Source organism: Azolla caroliniana, unplaced genomic scaffold (assembly GCF_043228905.1).
Source record: "Azolla caroliniana isolate FFs.n. ecotype wild unplaced genomic scaffold, voAzoCaro1.0.p SCAF_10, whole genome shotgun sequence".
NCBI lineage: Eukaryota > Viridiplantae > Streptophyta > Polypodiopsida > Salviniales > Salviniaceae > Azolla > Azolla caroliniana.
In genome coordinates, this window is record NW_028230445.1 from 19,836,827 (window position 1) to 19,853,983 (window position 17,157).

At 35.2% G+C, this 17,157-nt stretch overlaps 2 protein-coding genes across 8 annotated transcripts; both read left to right on the top strand.

Annotated features, from left to right (window-relative positions):
• Window positions 1-1,548: 1,548 nt before the first annotated feature.
• On the top strand, window positions 1,549-7,667 carry LOC147859438 (acyl-coenzyme A oxidase 4, peroxisomal-like). Of its 4 annotated transcripts, none has more exons than XM_087325442.1 (15): window positions 1,549-1,662; window positions 2,625-2,715; window positions 2,903-2,971; window positions 3,067-3,153; window positions 3,772-3,878; window positions 3,954-4,031; window positions 4,388-4,511; window positions 4,658-4,731; window positions 4,809-4,868; window positions 5,075-5,184; window positions 5,258-5,417; window positions 5,655-5,731; window positions 5,830-6,001; window positions 6,910-7,002; window positions 7,316-7,667. In XM_087325442.1, the coding sequence occupies exons 2-15, from the start codon at window positions 2,640-2,642 to the stop codon at window positions 7,442-7,444; spliced, it is 1,416 nt and encodes a 471-aa protein (XP_087181568.1). In that variant the 5' UTR covers window positions 1,549-1,662; window positions 2,625-2,639; the 3' UTR covers window positions 7,445-7,667. The 4 variants fall into 4 exon arrangements, with proteins under 4 accessions (XP_087181568.1, XP_087181567.1, XP_087181569.1 ...); XM_087325441.1 differs by having other exon boundaries at window positions 1,563-1,662; window positions 2,590-2,715; XM_087325443.1 differs by having other exon boundaries at window positions 1,568-1,662; window positions 2,629-2,715.
• A 2,584-nt stretch (window positions 7,668-10,251) lies between these two features.
• LOC147859439 (cyclin-C1-1-like) lies at window positions 10,252-17,140 on the top strand. Of its 4 annotated transcripts, none has more exons than XM_087326029.1 (12): window positions 10,252-10,387; window positions 13,037-13,169; window positions 13,246-13,309; window positions 13,591-13,635; window positions 14,033-14,139; window positions 14,582-14,621; window positions 14,794-14,838; window positions 15,263-15,381; window positions 15,913-16,027; window positions 16,122-16,166; window positions 16,656-16,803; window positions 16,888-17,140. In XM_087326029.1, exons 4-12 carry the CDS (start codon window positions 13,604-13,606, stop codon window positions 16,996-16,998), a joined length of 762 nt encoding a protein of 253 aa, XP_087182155.1. In that variant the 5' UTR covers window positions 10,252-10,387; window positions 13,037-13,169; window positions 13,246-13,309; window positions 13,591-13,603; the 3' UTR covers window positions 16,999-17,140. The 4 variants fall into 4 exon arrangements, with proteins under 4 accessions (XP_087182155.1, XP_087182153.1, XP_087182154.1 ...); XM_087326027.1 differs by having other exon boundaries at window positions 13,246-13,296; XM_087326028.1 differs by lacking the exon at window positions 13,037-13,169 and having other exon boundaries at window positions 10,272-10,387.
• The last annotated feature ends 17 nt before the right edge of the window (window positions 17,141-17,157 follow it).

Here is a 17,157-nt window from a genome sequence, read left to right on the forward strand (position 1 = left end):
TATTTACAACCAAATTTGAGCATAATATTATACAGAGAGGATAAACAACCCTTGACATGAAGTATTTGGGACTATGCACCAAATTCTTAGTTAATAGTAGATGAGATACACATACATGAAAATCAATTAATTGTGGTAAGAAAGGGTAATTTTGTTTTTTGTTCAATTGATCCACCAATGCAACTTTGTATGATATGCATATTTTGATATTTATAAGCTCATTATGGTGGCAGTTACAGCTGGTGCAAGCTTTGGTTTTAGCTCAAAAATCAACTTTTGATGGGTAGGAGATCTATGGCCATCTTTTAAAATTTCTCCACCCCTGGCATATATATTTATGTAGCTATGGTGTTGCCCAACCAAGCTCAAGGTGAGATCAGAAAGCTGATATGAAGTAGGACTTACATTGTGTACCTCCAACTTACCAAACATTGTGTAAGCCAAAACCCGACAACAATTATTATTTTGAAATTTTGATTGTATTTGACGAAGCCAAATTTTGCACATAGGACAAGTAAAAACATGTACATATTGTGTGGGCATCTTTTACACAAATGGGATCACTTTCCTCATCCAAACAAAGATTTAACACTAGAAATTTCAAAATTAGGCACTCAATGTCCACCTATATGTGCATAGTGAAGTATTGATACCCTACCTAAAGATCGACAGGGTTCCTTCCAAGTTGTTTCTACGTCTTCACCAAAATGCGAGCTTACTTAGATGGCTCTTAACTTCATTTGCATATAGACGTTGCTTTTTTGTAGTAAGGTCAACATGTTGCATCTTCTTTCCTTTTGTACGCCTTGGGAATGCATTTTTCATTATGCGAGTTTGAGATGGAAATCTTCAAGTATGTATTATGGTTTATATCAAGTGATGAAGGCCCAATTTTGAATGTATCCACCACCTTGGGTAGATCGCATACTTTCATCACATGTCTCTCTTCCCCCCCCCCCCCCCCCCCCCCCAAAGGTAGGAGACATTTGGATATACATTCATTTGTCATATGGAAAGTATTTTGCACAATTCATATCATAATGTTCAAGTTCGTGCAATAGTAGGCATGTGTACAAGAAGCCTACTATAATGTAATGCGACACAATCCAATCTTCTAGATCATGTGTCAAATAAAAAAAAACCATTGCATTATCGTCCATCTATGATGAAGATGTCCCCCACACTTCATACTTTTTCCAAGGTTCTCATAAGTACAAACATATTTGTTTGTTCGTGTTTGAGAGAGAGAGAGAGAGAGAGAGACGTGACATTCTTGATGATGACTGTATAAAGAGAAACAGAACAGAAAGTGGAGGTACATATGTATATATATGTATGTATGTATGTATGTATTCATATAATCATAGATAAAGACAAAATCAGAGAGGGATGAGAAGAAGCAGTGTTGCATCTTCTATCTTTGGGAGGCAATAATAACTCACATATCTGAACCCCAAGCAGAAAGGCTCTCTCTCTCTCTCTACCATGGCCGCGGAGACATTCCCTCCCCCTTTGCATCACTTGTGACGACATCAATTCCCTTTTGTTCTGATCTCTCTCTCTTCTCCTCTGTTCTTCAATCTTTACAATTCCTCGGATTTCTTCCAAGAAAGGCTCAGAGATCTCGGATTTCCTACCTGTTTTCTAATCATTCCATTACAAGTAAGTGTTTTCTTCCTCTTTGTTCTCGTCTCTGTTAATTAAACCGTAAAGCTCGTTAATTGTTAGCTTTAACCCATTGCTTTTGTATGTATGTAAATGGTCAAATTTTTTTCTTCATGTTTCTTTTTCATTTCTCCATCCTAAGGGAGAGAACTTTCTTGATACATTTGTCAAAATCTATGGAGAAGGCGAGACTCTGTCCTGGTGCAATGGAAGTGGTAGTAAATTGGGCATTTATTTTCTGTGGAAACATATGAATAATGTTGTGCGATTAGCATTTGCATATACACAGAGATATATGTCTTTATGTATCTGTATATATGTTTGTATACGTATACGTGTAAACATATAAATATGCACACACTCATACATATTCATACACATAGATTATGCATGCAAATGCAAGTATATATATCCATCCATTTATATGTATAATATAGTGTATGTCTATATGCATATAAATATATAAATACATATCTCTCTCTCTCTCTCACACACACACAGTATATATATACATGTGTGTATGCATTTAAATACAAGAATATCCATCCATTTATATGTATGTCTATATATATACACACACATACATATATCTCTTTCTCTCTCTATACGCTGACATATAGGTGCATGTATATTATATATATATGCATGCATATATAACATACACGTACATACATCCATAGGTACATACATATGTGTGTCTTTATGTATACTCTTACACACATGCATACATATATACATACATACATTTATATATATGTATGTATGTGTGTGTGAGTATATTATGTATGTATATGTGTACAATCGTGAAAATATATATATATTTGTTGGCCGAAAATATATATTTGTCAAATGTCTTAAAGAGTATAGCTGCCAAATGTGGCTGCCAAACATCAATTGGAAAAGAAACCTGCGTCAATATTATAGGTTTGTGCTTTCTAATCTCCGTTGTACTGAACTAGGGAGGCTAGGCAGCAATGGATGATCAGAGGAGCTGGCAAAGAATCGCCACAATAAGACATCATTTGCAGCCTGGTTCAAGTGGGACACCAAGTATGTGTTATTAGCATTTTTAATGTAGTATCACAATGTTAATCTAATTGGCTATTAATCAGAATACCCCCAAATACTTAAAAATTACAAAAATACCACTCTATAGTAGCAAATTTACCACTAGAATCTGGTGTTTTGAACTATATTGTATCAGCATCTCATTACATGTTTATGTTTGGTTTAACAGGGCATATGGCAGAGCTCTCAGCAGAAGAGAATTTACAATTATGCATAAATCCCACGTCAGCTTCTTGGGGTCAGGACCTCTAGCTGAGAGATCTGTTTGTGTTTTTTGAGGTTATCAATGTAGTTATATATATGCATATATATTTATTGTTTTCGATGTAATAGAATTGGATGCTGAACGTGCTAAAGTGGGGCTGGATATCGCGGATGCATTCCCTCAAGCAACACCAGCCTCAAAATTTCCTCCATGTGGTAAAAGCATTGTATTTTCTTGTGTAATAGTATTTAGGTGTTGACTTTCTTGAAAGAGTTCCCAAGGGATAATAATAACAGAGAGTGAGTTTCCCCTATTGTTTAAAATGGTTGGAGGAAGAAACTGGAGAATGATTCTATTGAATGTCTGCCTAAAGGAAATTTGACGTGAATTCTTAACCTGGGTAGGTCTATCCAGAGGAGGATGGGATTTGCTCTAAAGCATTGGAATGCTTGGAAGTTTTTTGCAGTTAGGATGTGATGCTAGTAGAATGTGTAACTGTTGCAAATAAAAAATGCTAAATCTGAGGATTATGATTTGCAATTAAGGATTAGAATGGGTTAAGGGATGCAATATGGTTGGACAGGGAACCTGAGATTGATTAACAATTGAACACAGTGCTTACAAATATTTTCCATTAAGGAGATAAGATATTGATTGGGCAGCGTTCTCAAGATTGATTTTATTGAATGTATTACTGAAGGATTTTAATTTATTTTAATTTTATTACTGATACTACTTGGTAAGGTGTAGACCTCGACCATTTGGTAGCATCAATTTTCAAACTTTAAATTTATCAGGTTAATTTTCACCTGTTTCCGTATTGTTGTGTCCAGTCTCGGATTATTATCAACTTGATGATCTTTTAACGCCTGAGGAGAAGGCTGTTCGTGCCCGAGTAAGAGAAGCTGCAGAAAAACACATCGCGCCTATTATAGCCAAAGTAATTGAAATTCCTCAAAACTTTTTATTCTTGCTATGACTAATGATTCTGATTTGTGTCCCTTTGTTCTGTCAGTACTGGGAGAAGGCAGAGTTCCCTTTTGAACTTGTGCCTAAGTTGGCAGAGTTAAAGGTTTCTGGAGGTACAATCCAGGTATGTTCCTTTTTTTTTGTAAGAAAAATAGAGTAGAAAAAACATTGATATTTTCTTATCATCAAAATGCTAGATTCTAGAACTTTAGAATCTTTTAGAGAGATTACAATAGGTTCCTTACCTAAAGAAAGTGAATTTTGATTGGGTAATGCTCTTAAACTCTTCAATACTTGTGAAAGCCCTAGCTTTTAGAAATATAGTTGTAGAAAGAGTAAAGAATCTAAATTTGTTGAATAGTGTAAGTCAATATTTTAATGTATTTTTAAAATTTTAACATAAAACTACTAAAGTATAGTGGAACCTTGTGATAAAAAGAAGAATTCAGTATTTACAGATGATGTAGTTGTTGGATGCAGGGTTATGGATGCCCAGGGTTATCTGTTGTTGGGAGTGCAATTGCAATGGCTGAAATTGCACGAGTTGATGCAAGTTGTTCTACATTCATGATGGTGCACACATGCCTAGCCATGCTTACAATTGGTATGTGTCATTTCTTATCACATTTAAATGAATCTTGTCTATATTAAAACCTGCTAACTCAATTATTTGCTAAATCACATGCACACGTTTGTTAAATCCAATGCAACTGTTTGTTAACTCCTTGGGCTTGATTTTTTTGTAACCAGCAATGTGTGGAAGTGAGGAACAAAAACAAAGATATCTGCCATCTCTTGCTAGTCTTGATAAAATCTCATGCTGGGTAAGGTTCACGAATTGTTTACTAGTACAGATGATAACATTGCCAATATATGGATCTTAAATACATACATGATGCAGGCTCTGACGGAACCCGATTATGGTAGTGATGCAAGCTCTTTGGCAACAACAGCATCAAAGGTATTTCTTTTTATGTTTCAGATGTTTCTTACAAACTCTATTATCACTCTTCTTTTTAATCACATCTGATTTCTGGTTGTATCCTTGGGCTTGTGAAGCTATCATATTCTGGTCACATTGTGATAAATGCATCATTGAAATTTATTAATTGAATCTTGAGTTAAATTACCATTATTCTAATTGAATAACTTCGGTGTTTAAATCAGGTGGAAGGAGGATGGTTACTTAGTGGACAGAAGAGATGGATTGGGAACAGTACTTTTGCTGATGTTCATGTTGTTTTTGCTCGGAATACACAGTCCAACCAAATTAATGGGTCAGGAGTGTTCAACTTCTAATTTTAACATTTGGGTTTGGTAGAAATAACTGACCTGTTCTTATGTGTATAGATTTATTGTTAAGAACGGAACACCTGGATACACTGCAACAAAGATTGAGAACAAAATCGGATTGCGAATTGTACAAAATGGAGACATTGTCCTAAAAGAGGTGTTTGTTCCTGATGAGGATCGCCTGGTTGGAATAAACTCTTTTCAAGATACCGCCAAGGTTGTAAAGTCTTTCTGTATAATCCTAATTAATAAGGGGGCTAAAGGAAATTAATATCTTTGAAAAATATCTAAAGACAAAAATTAAGGGCGCCATACAAGAGAAAATAACTTAATAGGAAGCGTTAAAATGAATATAATGAAAGTCATGCGAAGGATAAAATTAATTCAATACAGGGAACTTTCTTGGATGCCAATTATGCCTTACAAATGTGCAATGAATAATGTAAAACTGTAGGTGCTTGCAGTCTCAAGAATTGTAGTTGCATGGCAACCGATCGGTATAAGCATGGGAGTTTATGACATGTGTCAAAGGTGCTCTCTTTTTGAACACTAAATAATAGAAAACTTGTGAAATGTATGAAGGTTTATCCAAATTTATAATAGTATGTTCTGAAATGGAAATTCTTCAGATATCTGCACGAGAGAAAGCAATTTGGAGCCCCGTTAGCATCGTACCAAATCAACCAAGAGAAACTAACTCGCATGCTAGGGAATATACAAGCTATGTCTCTTATGGGATGGAGATTATGCAAGCTCTATGAAGCAGGAAAGATGACACCTGGACAAGCAAGCCTAGCAAAGGTTGGTATGATAATTTTGATATTACACATCTGTAGATATAGATCTCCTGATGGATTAGATTTTGTATTGGTATCAAAAGTCAGATATGACATATGGACCAAACTGGAAAAGTTCTATGCAGTGATTTTTTATTTCTGAGTTATTTGCTTCATACCTGCTATGTTTGAATCCACATTGTGGCCAGAAGAGAGTGGAAGTGTGTATGGGTAGAGCATTTGGGGGGTTGAGTTTTCTTTGGTCCAATTTGTCCGAAGAAAGGCTGGTAGAAGCACTTAAAACACATGCAAACATCAAGTTTTTTAAAATACTATAGAGCAATATCGACGAAATTAGGATGCCAAATTTGATAGAGATAGGAATCTGATGTTAGAATGCCAAGTAAACTAATCTTTCTATATGATAATGCATCTAGAGAGAGAGAGAGTCCACACAGTTTTAGCTCAGTTGGGCAAAGCTGTCCTGTGGGAACCAGATTGTTATTCAAACACTACGTTCTGTAGTGCCTCTTTGACCTCAGGTTTATCAACGATGTGGTGAGAATGGTGTGATATGGTGAGCAGGATTGTGGGGTTCCTAAACCAGGGGAGATTGACCAAAACAGTTATTTGTTTGTTTTTGCCTAGAGATGATGACACGTAAATGTGCTCTTGACAATTGTGTAGAGCATGTAAACCTATGCTTCATGTCATGTTCGTGAGTATGTATATATATAAGTGGGCGAGCATCTAAACCTCTGCATTTCGTGCCATGCACCTGAGTATTTGTAATATATGAACAGGTGTATATGTATGGACATGTTTGTAAATGGGAACTTGTTTGTGTAAATGTAGTTGCATGAATGTCAGTTTGTATGTGTATGAGAAAGAAAGAGAGAGAAAGAGAGAGAAAGAGAGAATTTTTGTTTTTAGTCTTGGAATACTTTACGTGCAAGGGAGACGGTGGCATTGGGTCGAGAACTGCTCGGTGGAAATGGCATTCTGGCTGACTTTCTTGTGGCGAAGGTTTGACTCACACGTTTTTATAGAACCTTATATTCGAGAACAGGGAAAATAATACCAGAGAATACCCGTACTCTTTTGAATACTTACCAGAAATACCCACGAGTATCCAAAGAATATATTAGAATATACAATAAACGGTAACCTATGGGTGTTCTCATAAAAAATGCCCAGTCAGGTGTATTTGTAATTTGGAAACATAGGGATATTCTGGTAAATATACAAAAATGCTAGGGTATATACTGCAGTTTGGCCCTTGAAAATATGCAATCTTGCATTGTATGTATATAGATTGCCCTAACATTTTGACTTACAGGCATTCTGTGATTTGGAACCGATCTACACTTACGAAGGCACATATGAAGTGAACTCTCTTGTTGCTGGAAGAGAGGTGACTGGGATTGCAAGTTTTAAAGCTCCTTTTAAAGGGGAAAGAGTGAAATAAAATGGGTATCTGTAAAGAAACATTTTTAGCGGTATAAATGTAAATGCAAAGTTTTCAAGCATTTTGAATGGAAAAAAAGGATGATGAAAAAAAACCTTTGGTTATATGTATTTATGTGTGTATAGAAAGGGCAGGTGGTGCTCTGTTTAGCAATAAGAAACAGCCTCAGAAAATATGTTTTTATTTATTTGTACTGAATATTCAATAAATCATTTAAGCTCATTCACGTCACACACTTGATTATAATTTTCCTGAGTATCTCAATTGCAGAAATATTATATGTAGCCAGGGACCTCATGTATCTCAGAGATTTGCCTTGTACACAATTTATTTCTGAGGAAAGGGGTACAACTTATTTGCCTTGTAGAATCTAGCATTAATGTGCATACAGGGGAAAGATCGATGATTTTCATGGCACATATTTTCTTAAACAGTTCTTTAGGGTAACCACCAGGGATGAATACCATGAATTTAAGCACTCTGAATGTATTCGAAGTAAAGTCTTTATGCAGGTGATTAGCAGAAAGTGATGACTTGATCGTGCACATGCATTGGGAAAGGGGAGGGGGATTTCTAGAGGTTTGTTAAGCAAGATGTCCCCTGTTTGATTGGGGCATTTAATCCATTTATAATTTTTCCACCCGAGTATTTGTGCATATGTGAGGATAGACAACACTTGACATGAAGTATTTCGGGTTATGTACCCAATTTTTAGGTAATAATAGATGACACACATACATGAAAGCAATTAAACGTTTTAGGAAATCATAATTTTGTTTTTTGTTCAATTGAAGCACTATTGATATTTTGCAATAAATGTTTATCTTGGCCACTATTGGGTAACCATGATATTAGTACAAGCCAATCTACCAATACAACTTTGTATGAAATACATATTTTGATATTTAAACATTAGATATGGTAGTTATAGTGCACGCTTGGTTTTGGCTTGGTTTAACTTTTGATAGTTGGGTGATCTATGGCATCTTTTAAACTTTCCCAACCCTCGTCATATTTATTGATCTTTGCTTTGCCCAAGCTCAAGGTGAGCATACATTAATCAAAAAGCTGATATAATGTTCAAAGTAGGATTCATAATGTGTACCTCCAAAAGTAGGACTTATAATGCGTACGTCCAACTTACAAAACATTGTGTACACCAAAAGGTGGCAACAATGATTATTTGTTGGCTCATACATCATAAGATTTCTTCCCACTTTAATTTTTATTTTATTTGAGGAAGCCAAATTTTGCACTTGGGACAAATAAACATGTACATAGTGTGTGTTCCTCATCAAATAAAAAATTACATTGGAAATTTCAAATTAGGCACTGAATGTCCACCTATATGTGAATTGAGGCATTCATACCTTGCCTAAAGAGTGACATCCTTTGATTCCTTCCAATTTTTTTCCACATCTACACCCAATATGTTGCATATAGATTGCATGATGCAACTAATTTCTTGGCTCTCAACTTATTTGCATACAGTTTCGCCTTTTCATAGTAAGGTTACATTATGCATCTTCTTTCCTACACCTTGGAATGCATTTTACATTATGCAAGTTTGAGATGGAAACCTTGAAATATAAGGTATTGTGCTTTTGGGTCAAGTGACCAAGGGGCGATTTTGAATGTATTCACCATGAGTAGATCACATACTTTCATCAACTCATAGACAACAATAGTCACTTCCCCCAAAGGTGGGCGACATGCCAACATGTTTGTCATAGGGAAATGCATTGCACTATTCATAATTTTCAAGTTTGTGCAATAAGCATGTGTACAAGAAGCCTACCATAATGGGACAATCGTCTAAATCATGTGTCAAATCAAAACTCATTGCATTATCATCTACTTCTACATTTTGATGATTTCCCTCTATCATTAACATGTCCCACAGTCTATACTTTTCCAAGATTCTCATAAGTATAACATGTTTGTTTGTTTGTTTGTGTGTGCGTGTGCGTGCGTGCGTGTGTGCGTGTGTGTGTGTGAGAGAGAGAGAGAGAGGTACAACAAGGTTGAATTTGTAGTTTATGGGGGTGTGAATTCACTTTTTGTTAGCGATTGACTACCTATAGCTTGTATGACTCCCTATGAGGTCACTTTGATTGAACAAGATTGAAATATAACACTAATTATGCTTATGGATGATGACAAATCTTTGGACATAGATTTGGCATCTACATTGCCATATCTAGCAAAGGTCCTTATTTTGGAGAATGGTGATTAGGGTGTGTTCTATTTGGGATCAACTCTAAAGAGGTATGGAGTATACAATTTTTTATTTGTTCTGAACATCTCAATTGGAATATAGTCATCACTACTTGACAATGTAAGACCACTCGTCACATTTGGGATCATATTTCTTCAATTTGGCAGGTTTAGTCACGTTGTCGGAAGAGAGGTGTGGCCATTGGGGACATTGGGGATTACATTTCTCCGATTTGGTGGGTGTAGCCACATTTGTCAGTTGAGGTAGACATAGTGGGCAATTCACGCGCTTGACACACCTTGATCTAAAACTGAAGATTATGCTGGATGTATCGAGGGGATCGGGTCGTGATTCAGATATGTGCAGTGCATTCATTCATGTCACGATAGCGAGCACACAAGGAGTTTAAAAGCATATCTGAGGGAGTTAGATGGTTTCCATGGGGAGTGGCTTCTTCTTCTTCTCCTCCTCCTCCTCCTCCGTCTTCTTCTTCTTCTTCTTCTTCTTCTTCGTGAGTATATTGGCTTGTCAACGTGTCCCGAAATGATGTCTCATATAACGTTTGCATTTGTTTTGGTGGGGGGGACAAATGGACGGACAAGTGTGAAACCAAACGAGTGCTCTTGTCGGACTATAAATTCAACCCGAGTTTTCGTCGTCGTCGTCATCGTCTGACTTCACTTTCCGACAAAAGCTTCCTGCTGAATCGGCGATGGAGGCTCCAGGTTCTCTCTCTCTCTCTCTCTCTCTCTCTCTCTCTCTGCGTGCGCATCCGCGTTCAGGGTAAAACAAAAAAAACACCTAATCCTCGAGCATCTGCTTTACCTTAATTCCTGTATGTCGAGAAATTCCTTCACTCCAAATGTGTCGACAATTATTCGGAAAAATGTCTTACTCTTCTTCTTTCCTTTCCTGAAAATCGGATTGCTTCTTGCGTTGCCGTGAATTGCTTAAAAAATAGCCTTCCTTTCTTCCTTCCTTTCCTGAGGATCGATTTACTACTTTTTGAGTCAAGAATTGTTAGAATTTCTGAGAATCGAATTTCTGATTCTGTGTCGAGAAGATTCTCCAGTAGTAGCCTATTTTAGCTTTGACATTCTCTGAGAAACCTAATTTTCTTTGCTGAAAGTCAGTGCTGAGGACTGTTCAAAAAGATTTTATTTAGCTACCTGTGTGGAGAATTGCTCAAAAGTTAAACCTAATTTTTCTTTTCTGTAGTCAAAACACCTGGACAAAAATCTTATTTTTAATTTGTCAGAAAATTATTAAACTTACTTTTCTGTCCTGCAATGAAACTGCCTATGTAAATAATTAGGCAGAAAAGGATAATATATTAGCTCGTTTAACTGAAATTGAACCACCTGTTTGGAGAATTGTTTGAGAAGTTAAAATCTCGTTGACTGAAGTTGAACCACCTCGGAGTATTTTTTCAAAAAGCCTAATCAAACAACCTGTATGAAGAATTGTTCTTAGTACACTTGGTTCACTTTGCTGAGTAAAAGTACCATTTTCATATGAAAATCCAACCTATCCGTGCCCATGGATTCTTTAGAAAGCTAGTTTTTTTTATTGAAATAGATGTATTCATGTCAAGGAATTTTCAGCATAAAATTCAATTCGCGTTACTGAAACTCAACGAAATTTCCATCCCACTCTCTAACGTCACTTTGATCTATGAGTCACCAAAAATGTTGTAATGAAAGAATGCTGTGGTACTGATCCTCCATCAAACTCCTGTTCTCTGCTTTACTCTTTTTTATTTTTCGTGCATCAATATTACCTTCATTTTTTAGTATGGCCAGTTCTGATATAAAGTTTCACCAGTCTATTTCGACTTTTATATATTTTGTCCCTTTGAAAGAACTATTGCTGTCTGTTTAACGGAAATGTTTAGAGATCTCTGATCTAGTTAATTAACCTAAATTGCTTCTGAATTTCATTAATTATAAGATGAATCTTGATTTGCATATGATTAGGATCAACTTGGACTGAATTGTGCCTTATTAATTTTCAAATAAGCATACTTTTGAATATATGAAACAGATGAGAATGATAGATAAATTTCCATACTTTCATTGCTAGTGCCGTTTATAACCTTTTTGGTTGCTTTTAATTTAGTTCCTACGAAATTACATGCTTTTAGTCTTTTCCTCTTATATATTTGACGTGACACCTAGGATATATAATGTGTGTATGTGCCTTTTCATTCTCATTTGAAATACTTTAGGGTTAGGGTTAGCTTTTCTTTTGGTAGAGGCCAATAGCCAGTCCCGATAGCCTGCCCACTAGGTTTGAGACTAGCATGAACCCCAAGATCCCACACGATATTTTTTATGAGCTGGTGAATAAAGTACTTCACTGCACCCCTAACCCATACTCACTCTACCTTAACGTGATAACAGAATGCACCATAACGGCATATGGAAGATACTATGCTCCACATATGGGGTTTCTGCAAAAAAATCTTCCTAATAAAGAAACTCCATGCACAACAAAACTTGCACAAGCACGATGGTGCAAGTTGATGAGTTTTCTATGGTCTATCAGACACTTCCGGTATGGTAGTAACTCTGGCCCAAATGAATCCTTAACCACCTTTGGTGACTTCGGGATTAATCAATGTTGCTAGCTCGAGGAACTGAGTGAGCAGCTAAGTGAGGAACATTGTATGCTGAAACCTCTTTGTGGCATAGCAAGTTTGACCAGTTGAGCCAAAAAGGATCGAAACAACTTTGTTGAACAACAGTTGATAAGTTGCTAGGAACTAAGCAAGATGATGTACTTTGCACTTCTACATAGGGCTGTATGTGGTCCAACTTCTCATACTTCTTTTAGTGGGGCATCCTATTTTGCTACAATAATCAATGATGCAAGCTGAATGAATGGAATTTCCCTTTGCTATTCAAAGCATTTAAAAAAGATTATGCGTGGCTAAGAGCACTTCTACAGAGGGATGTATGTGGTTCAATTTCCCATAATTCTTTTAGTGGCCTATTTTGTTACAATGACTGATGATGCAATCTGAAATGAACAGGATTTCCCTCTGCTATTCAAAGCATTTAAAAAATGATTATGCATGACTAAGGGCAAAACAAGCTAAGATGCTTCGGCAAAAATAATGGTGGTTAGTTTGTCTCTGATGCACATGACATTATGATGGAGCTCACAACTCCTTATTCTCCTCCCAAAAATTTAGTCATCAGAAAATGAATTATATGATTCAAGAACAACTTGTATGCATGATAGCTCATGCTGGTTTGAATCATATGCCATGAAAGGCATCTTTAGATAATTTAAGGGAACGAAGGACACAATCATCCATTTTGGTGATTGTGAGACAGTATCTGAGGTGATAGAGATTTCTGATTTAATAGGGATTGTGGATGTTAAGTCTGCATCAAGTATTTGTTTACATCAGCTGGTGTTGCATAGAAAAGGTTTCGCAAATATTTACATCATCATATGACCACTGCATAAATTATTTGTTTGTTAGCTGAGAATCTTCTGGTATAATCAGACCTCAATGCACGTGTATTTTGGACAGCCAGTGCTGGGAAAAGTACTGATATTAATTCTTATGCAGGTTAAACACAAAGACATTATTTCCCAGTTTTTACATATGCGAGGGCACAAGGTAACTTTCTGAGGTATATATTTTTCAAAGTTTTTATGCCGAAGATATGGCTAAAAGATTTCATTTGCTAGTATTTCTCATTGGGACTCTAGCAAATGATGCATTCAAAAAACTGGGTGCCTCTATTTTAAGAAGGCAAGGAAATCATGCATTACGTAATGAGCATTTACAGTTTTTTGTGTAGGTTGGAAATCATGCATTTAACCGATATATAACTTTTGGAAAGATTTTCTGTATAATTTCTCATGTATTCTCCAAATCTAGTTTATCAATTTTATGCTTTATAATTCTCAGGTTTAAAGCAATTATGGCAGCCAATTTTTGGACTTCCTCCCACTAGTATTATCCTCTTCTCTTTATCAATTCTATTTATTGTGCATCACAATATCTGCTCTGATATATCTTTAAGAGTATTTATGCTTTCTTAGTATGCACTTCAAAAATAATATCCTAGTTAATAAAAACGAGAATATACTTTAGATATTCATGATTATAGCACATCAATTATTTATGCATTCTAACATGTAGGGTCACCAGCAGTTTTGTTTAAAAACTAAACCCTAAACCCTAAGTTATAAGATAATATTATTCTTTTCTTCTCTCCCATTTGAAATGCACAAGTACATCTAAACAGACACTACTACTTATATCAGAGAACAGAAGATGATTAGTTGCATCCTTTGAGTTCTTCTATGTACACAAGAGCATCCTCCCTTATGAGTTTATGGATTGGCAGCAAAACACTTTTTGATGAAGATAATATAGGACGTGTGCTTTCTGAAGATAGGGATTATGGATTGACAGAAGAAGATGTCAAAGTGGTCAAGATAGGCATGTCATTATGTATGTACTTCTCTTATTTACTTCTTAATTTGCAACAGATATGCATGCTTTTATCCAAATATTTGTATCCATAAGTTGCATACAAATGTGATGGTTAAATATTTCTATAATTTCTTCTATTTTCTTGCACTGTGATAGCTAGTGGCTCATTCCAACTTTCAAGAAAGGAACTCTAAATATTTGAAGTTTTTTATGTGTCTTTGATTCAAATGGTGTCTTTTCATGTCATTTAAAAAGTTTGTTGTTCTGTTAATACGTAGTATATAAATGTGTGTCAAGATCAACTACTTGTACACATTTTAATGCATCTACGGACATATGTCACCCTTGCATACACAGATAATTGTAGCAAATTGTGTTGGAGGACGTATAAACTTTATGCTTCACCTAATCACATGTTTTTATTTCTCAAGCTAACAGATAACTATCTTTGCTTTTCCAGACATTAAATTATTGGCCACCCAAGCAAAAGTAAGGCAAAGGTAACATGATGAGAGTTTTTAACCTCTCTACATCTCATGCCCACTCAAGTATCTTCTGAAAACTTTTTGGGGGCGATGTAGAGAAGACCCCATTTGAAAGACTACTAGATCTTTCTTTTGGAATTTACCTCACTAAAATGCTATAACGAACAATCAATATTTTGGAATATAGGGTTGTTGCCACTGCAATAGCTTACTTCAGACGCATATACACAAGGTAGATATGTGTGTCCACTTTACCCAATAAACTTTTTTAAATTATATTTTTTTAGGATTTCATTTGTCATATTATACACAAAACTGATGTATGCATGGATGTGCACGAATAGAGACATTGAGTAGGTTAGAATACTGAATCATATGCAAATTAAGTCGAAGCTTTAAATATTAAGAATGCATATTACATATATATATATTATATTCATTTCAAATGCTGAGGTTTTTCATAGTCATCATAATGATATTTAGTATAAGGAGAAGGCTTCTTTGCATAATGATTGTCGGATTGTTACTTCAACCAAATCTTAAATTCATTAAAGCAGGATGCTCTAGTGTAGTCAATTTTCAAGATTCGTATATCAGGATTTAGTGATGCTTATAATTTATAACGTTACACTCCTTGTACATTTATAACAAGACAGGAAAAGCTTTGCAGAATTTGATCCTTGTTTAGTAGCTCCAACTTGTTTGTATTTGGCATCAAAAGCGGAAGAGAGCACGGTGCCAGCAAAGCACCTTATCTTCTTCATGAAAAAGATATGTAAGATTCCTTAACATGTATGATGTATTATAATGTTTCTTCTTCAGCAGTGTAGGCCATCAAAAGTGTGGATATGTTATTGTTTCCATAAAGTAGGGTTAGATTCTTCAGTACGTAATCCTTCGGTTTATATAATACTCTGTAAAATGTTCGTTTCTTTCCTATGTACATTGTCTTCTAACTTATGCTTGTCTGCATCAATGAGTTTATTCTTAGTTTCAAACTGAATGTTAATAAGACACTGATTGCGAAATATTTCCTGTTTGCTGGAAAAATGTTTGCGTTGTTTCTTGATTTTAATTCATATTTCTTGAGAACAAATGCCTGTTGTTTATGCTGTCTTTTATTAACCTGTATTCATTTTAACATTGGGACCTTAGTCCTTATTTTGTAATTTGCTGAACACATGTTTTCTTGCTTTGTGTCTTCATCCTAATTCATATTACTTTAAAAAAAGCATACTGTCTATGCTAATTTATCATCGTAACATTTCTAATAATGTTCACAATTATGGTGGATTTTGATTGCCAGTTCAGGATGAAAGAAGCTCATATGAAGTGAAGGACATTCTTGAGATGGAAATGAAACTACTTGAATCTCTTGATTACTACCTTGTTGTTTATCATCCATATCGGCCTCTTGTAAGGTATGGATTAGCTATCAATCTAGTTCTCAATGATTAGTGTATGAGAAAAATCTCTACATCAATTATCTCTCTTATGCATATGATTCACAAACAGATTTTTACAAGATGCGGGACTGATGGACCTTGTAGCAGATGCATGGTATAAAACTCTAAAACATCATTAGTTTCGTTGAAAAATGCCTATATACCCTAACTCTTTACATATATACCAGACTGCCCGTCATGTTTTTAAAAATAGAACACGTGCAAATTTTTAGGAATGCTAAAACACCACTTGCAAATTTAAGTAATTTAATGAGTGATTCTGGTATATATGTTGCCCATCATGTTTTAAAAAATAGAACACGTGCAAATTTTTAGAATTGCTAAAACATCACTTGCAAATTGAAGTAATTTAATGAGTGATTAAATTTGTTAGCCTATTTTTTGATAATTAGGGCAAATCAATTAATCAGATTATAATTGCTAACTTAGCCAATCTGACCTAATTAATAATTGCTAACTTAGCCAATCTAGTAATTTTTGTAATCCAAAAAGTTAGGTGCATATATCCGTTTTTTCAACATTTTAGATATGGAAAGGACCCTTATGGTTAGAGGATGTTAAAATTTTACCAATCTATGGACAGGTCCTTGGTAAATGACACATATAAAACAGATATAATTCTTATGTATCCGCCACACATTATCGCTTTGTCTTGTATATTCTTGCTCTGCATACTCAAAGAAAGGGATGCCTCTTCATGGTTTGAGGAGCTGCGGATTGATTTGAACTTGGTACGTGTGTTTTTTTTGTGAATGTAAGGATGATGAGATTAGAGAATTAGAGATGCTAATACATTTTGTTGTGACAACTTTCAGATTAAAAAGATTTCCATGGTCATTCTTGATTTCTACGATAATTATCGTGAGGTTGAGCATTTGGATGACAAAGTGAACCTAGTATTGAGTAAACTTCGGCAAAGAACATAATGTGACAATAATTGCGTCAAATTTTTTGTTTGGTTGATTGTACTACTAACTGTATTTTTCTAGGTAGGACAAGGTCATGTACATCAGAAGTAAACAATAATTGTAGGGAAAATGTATTGTAACTGCTAATATATAAACTTTTTGCATAATTTTATCACC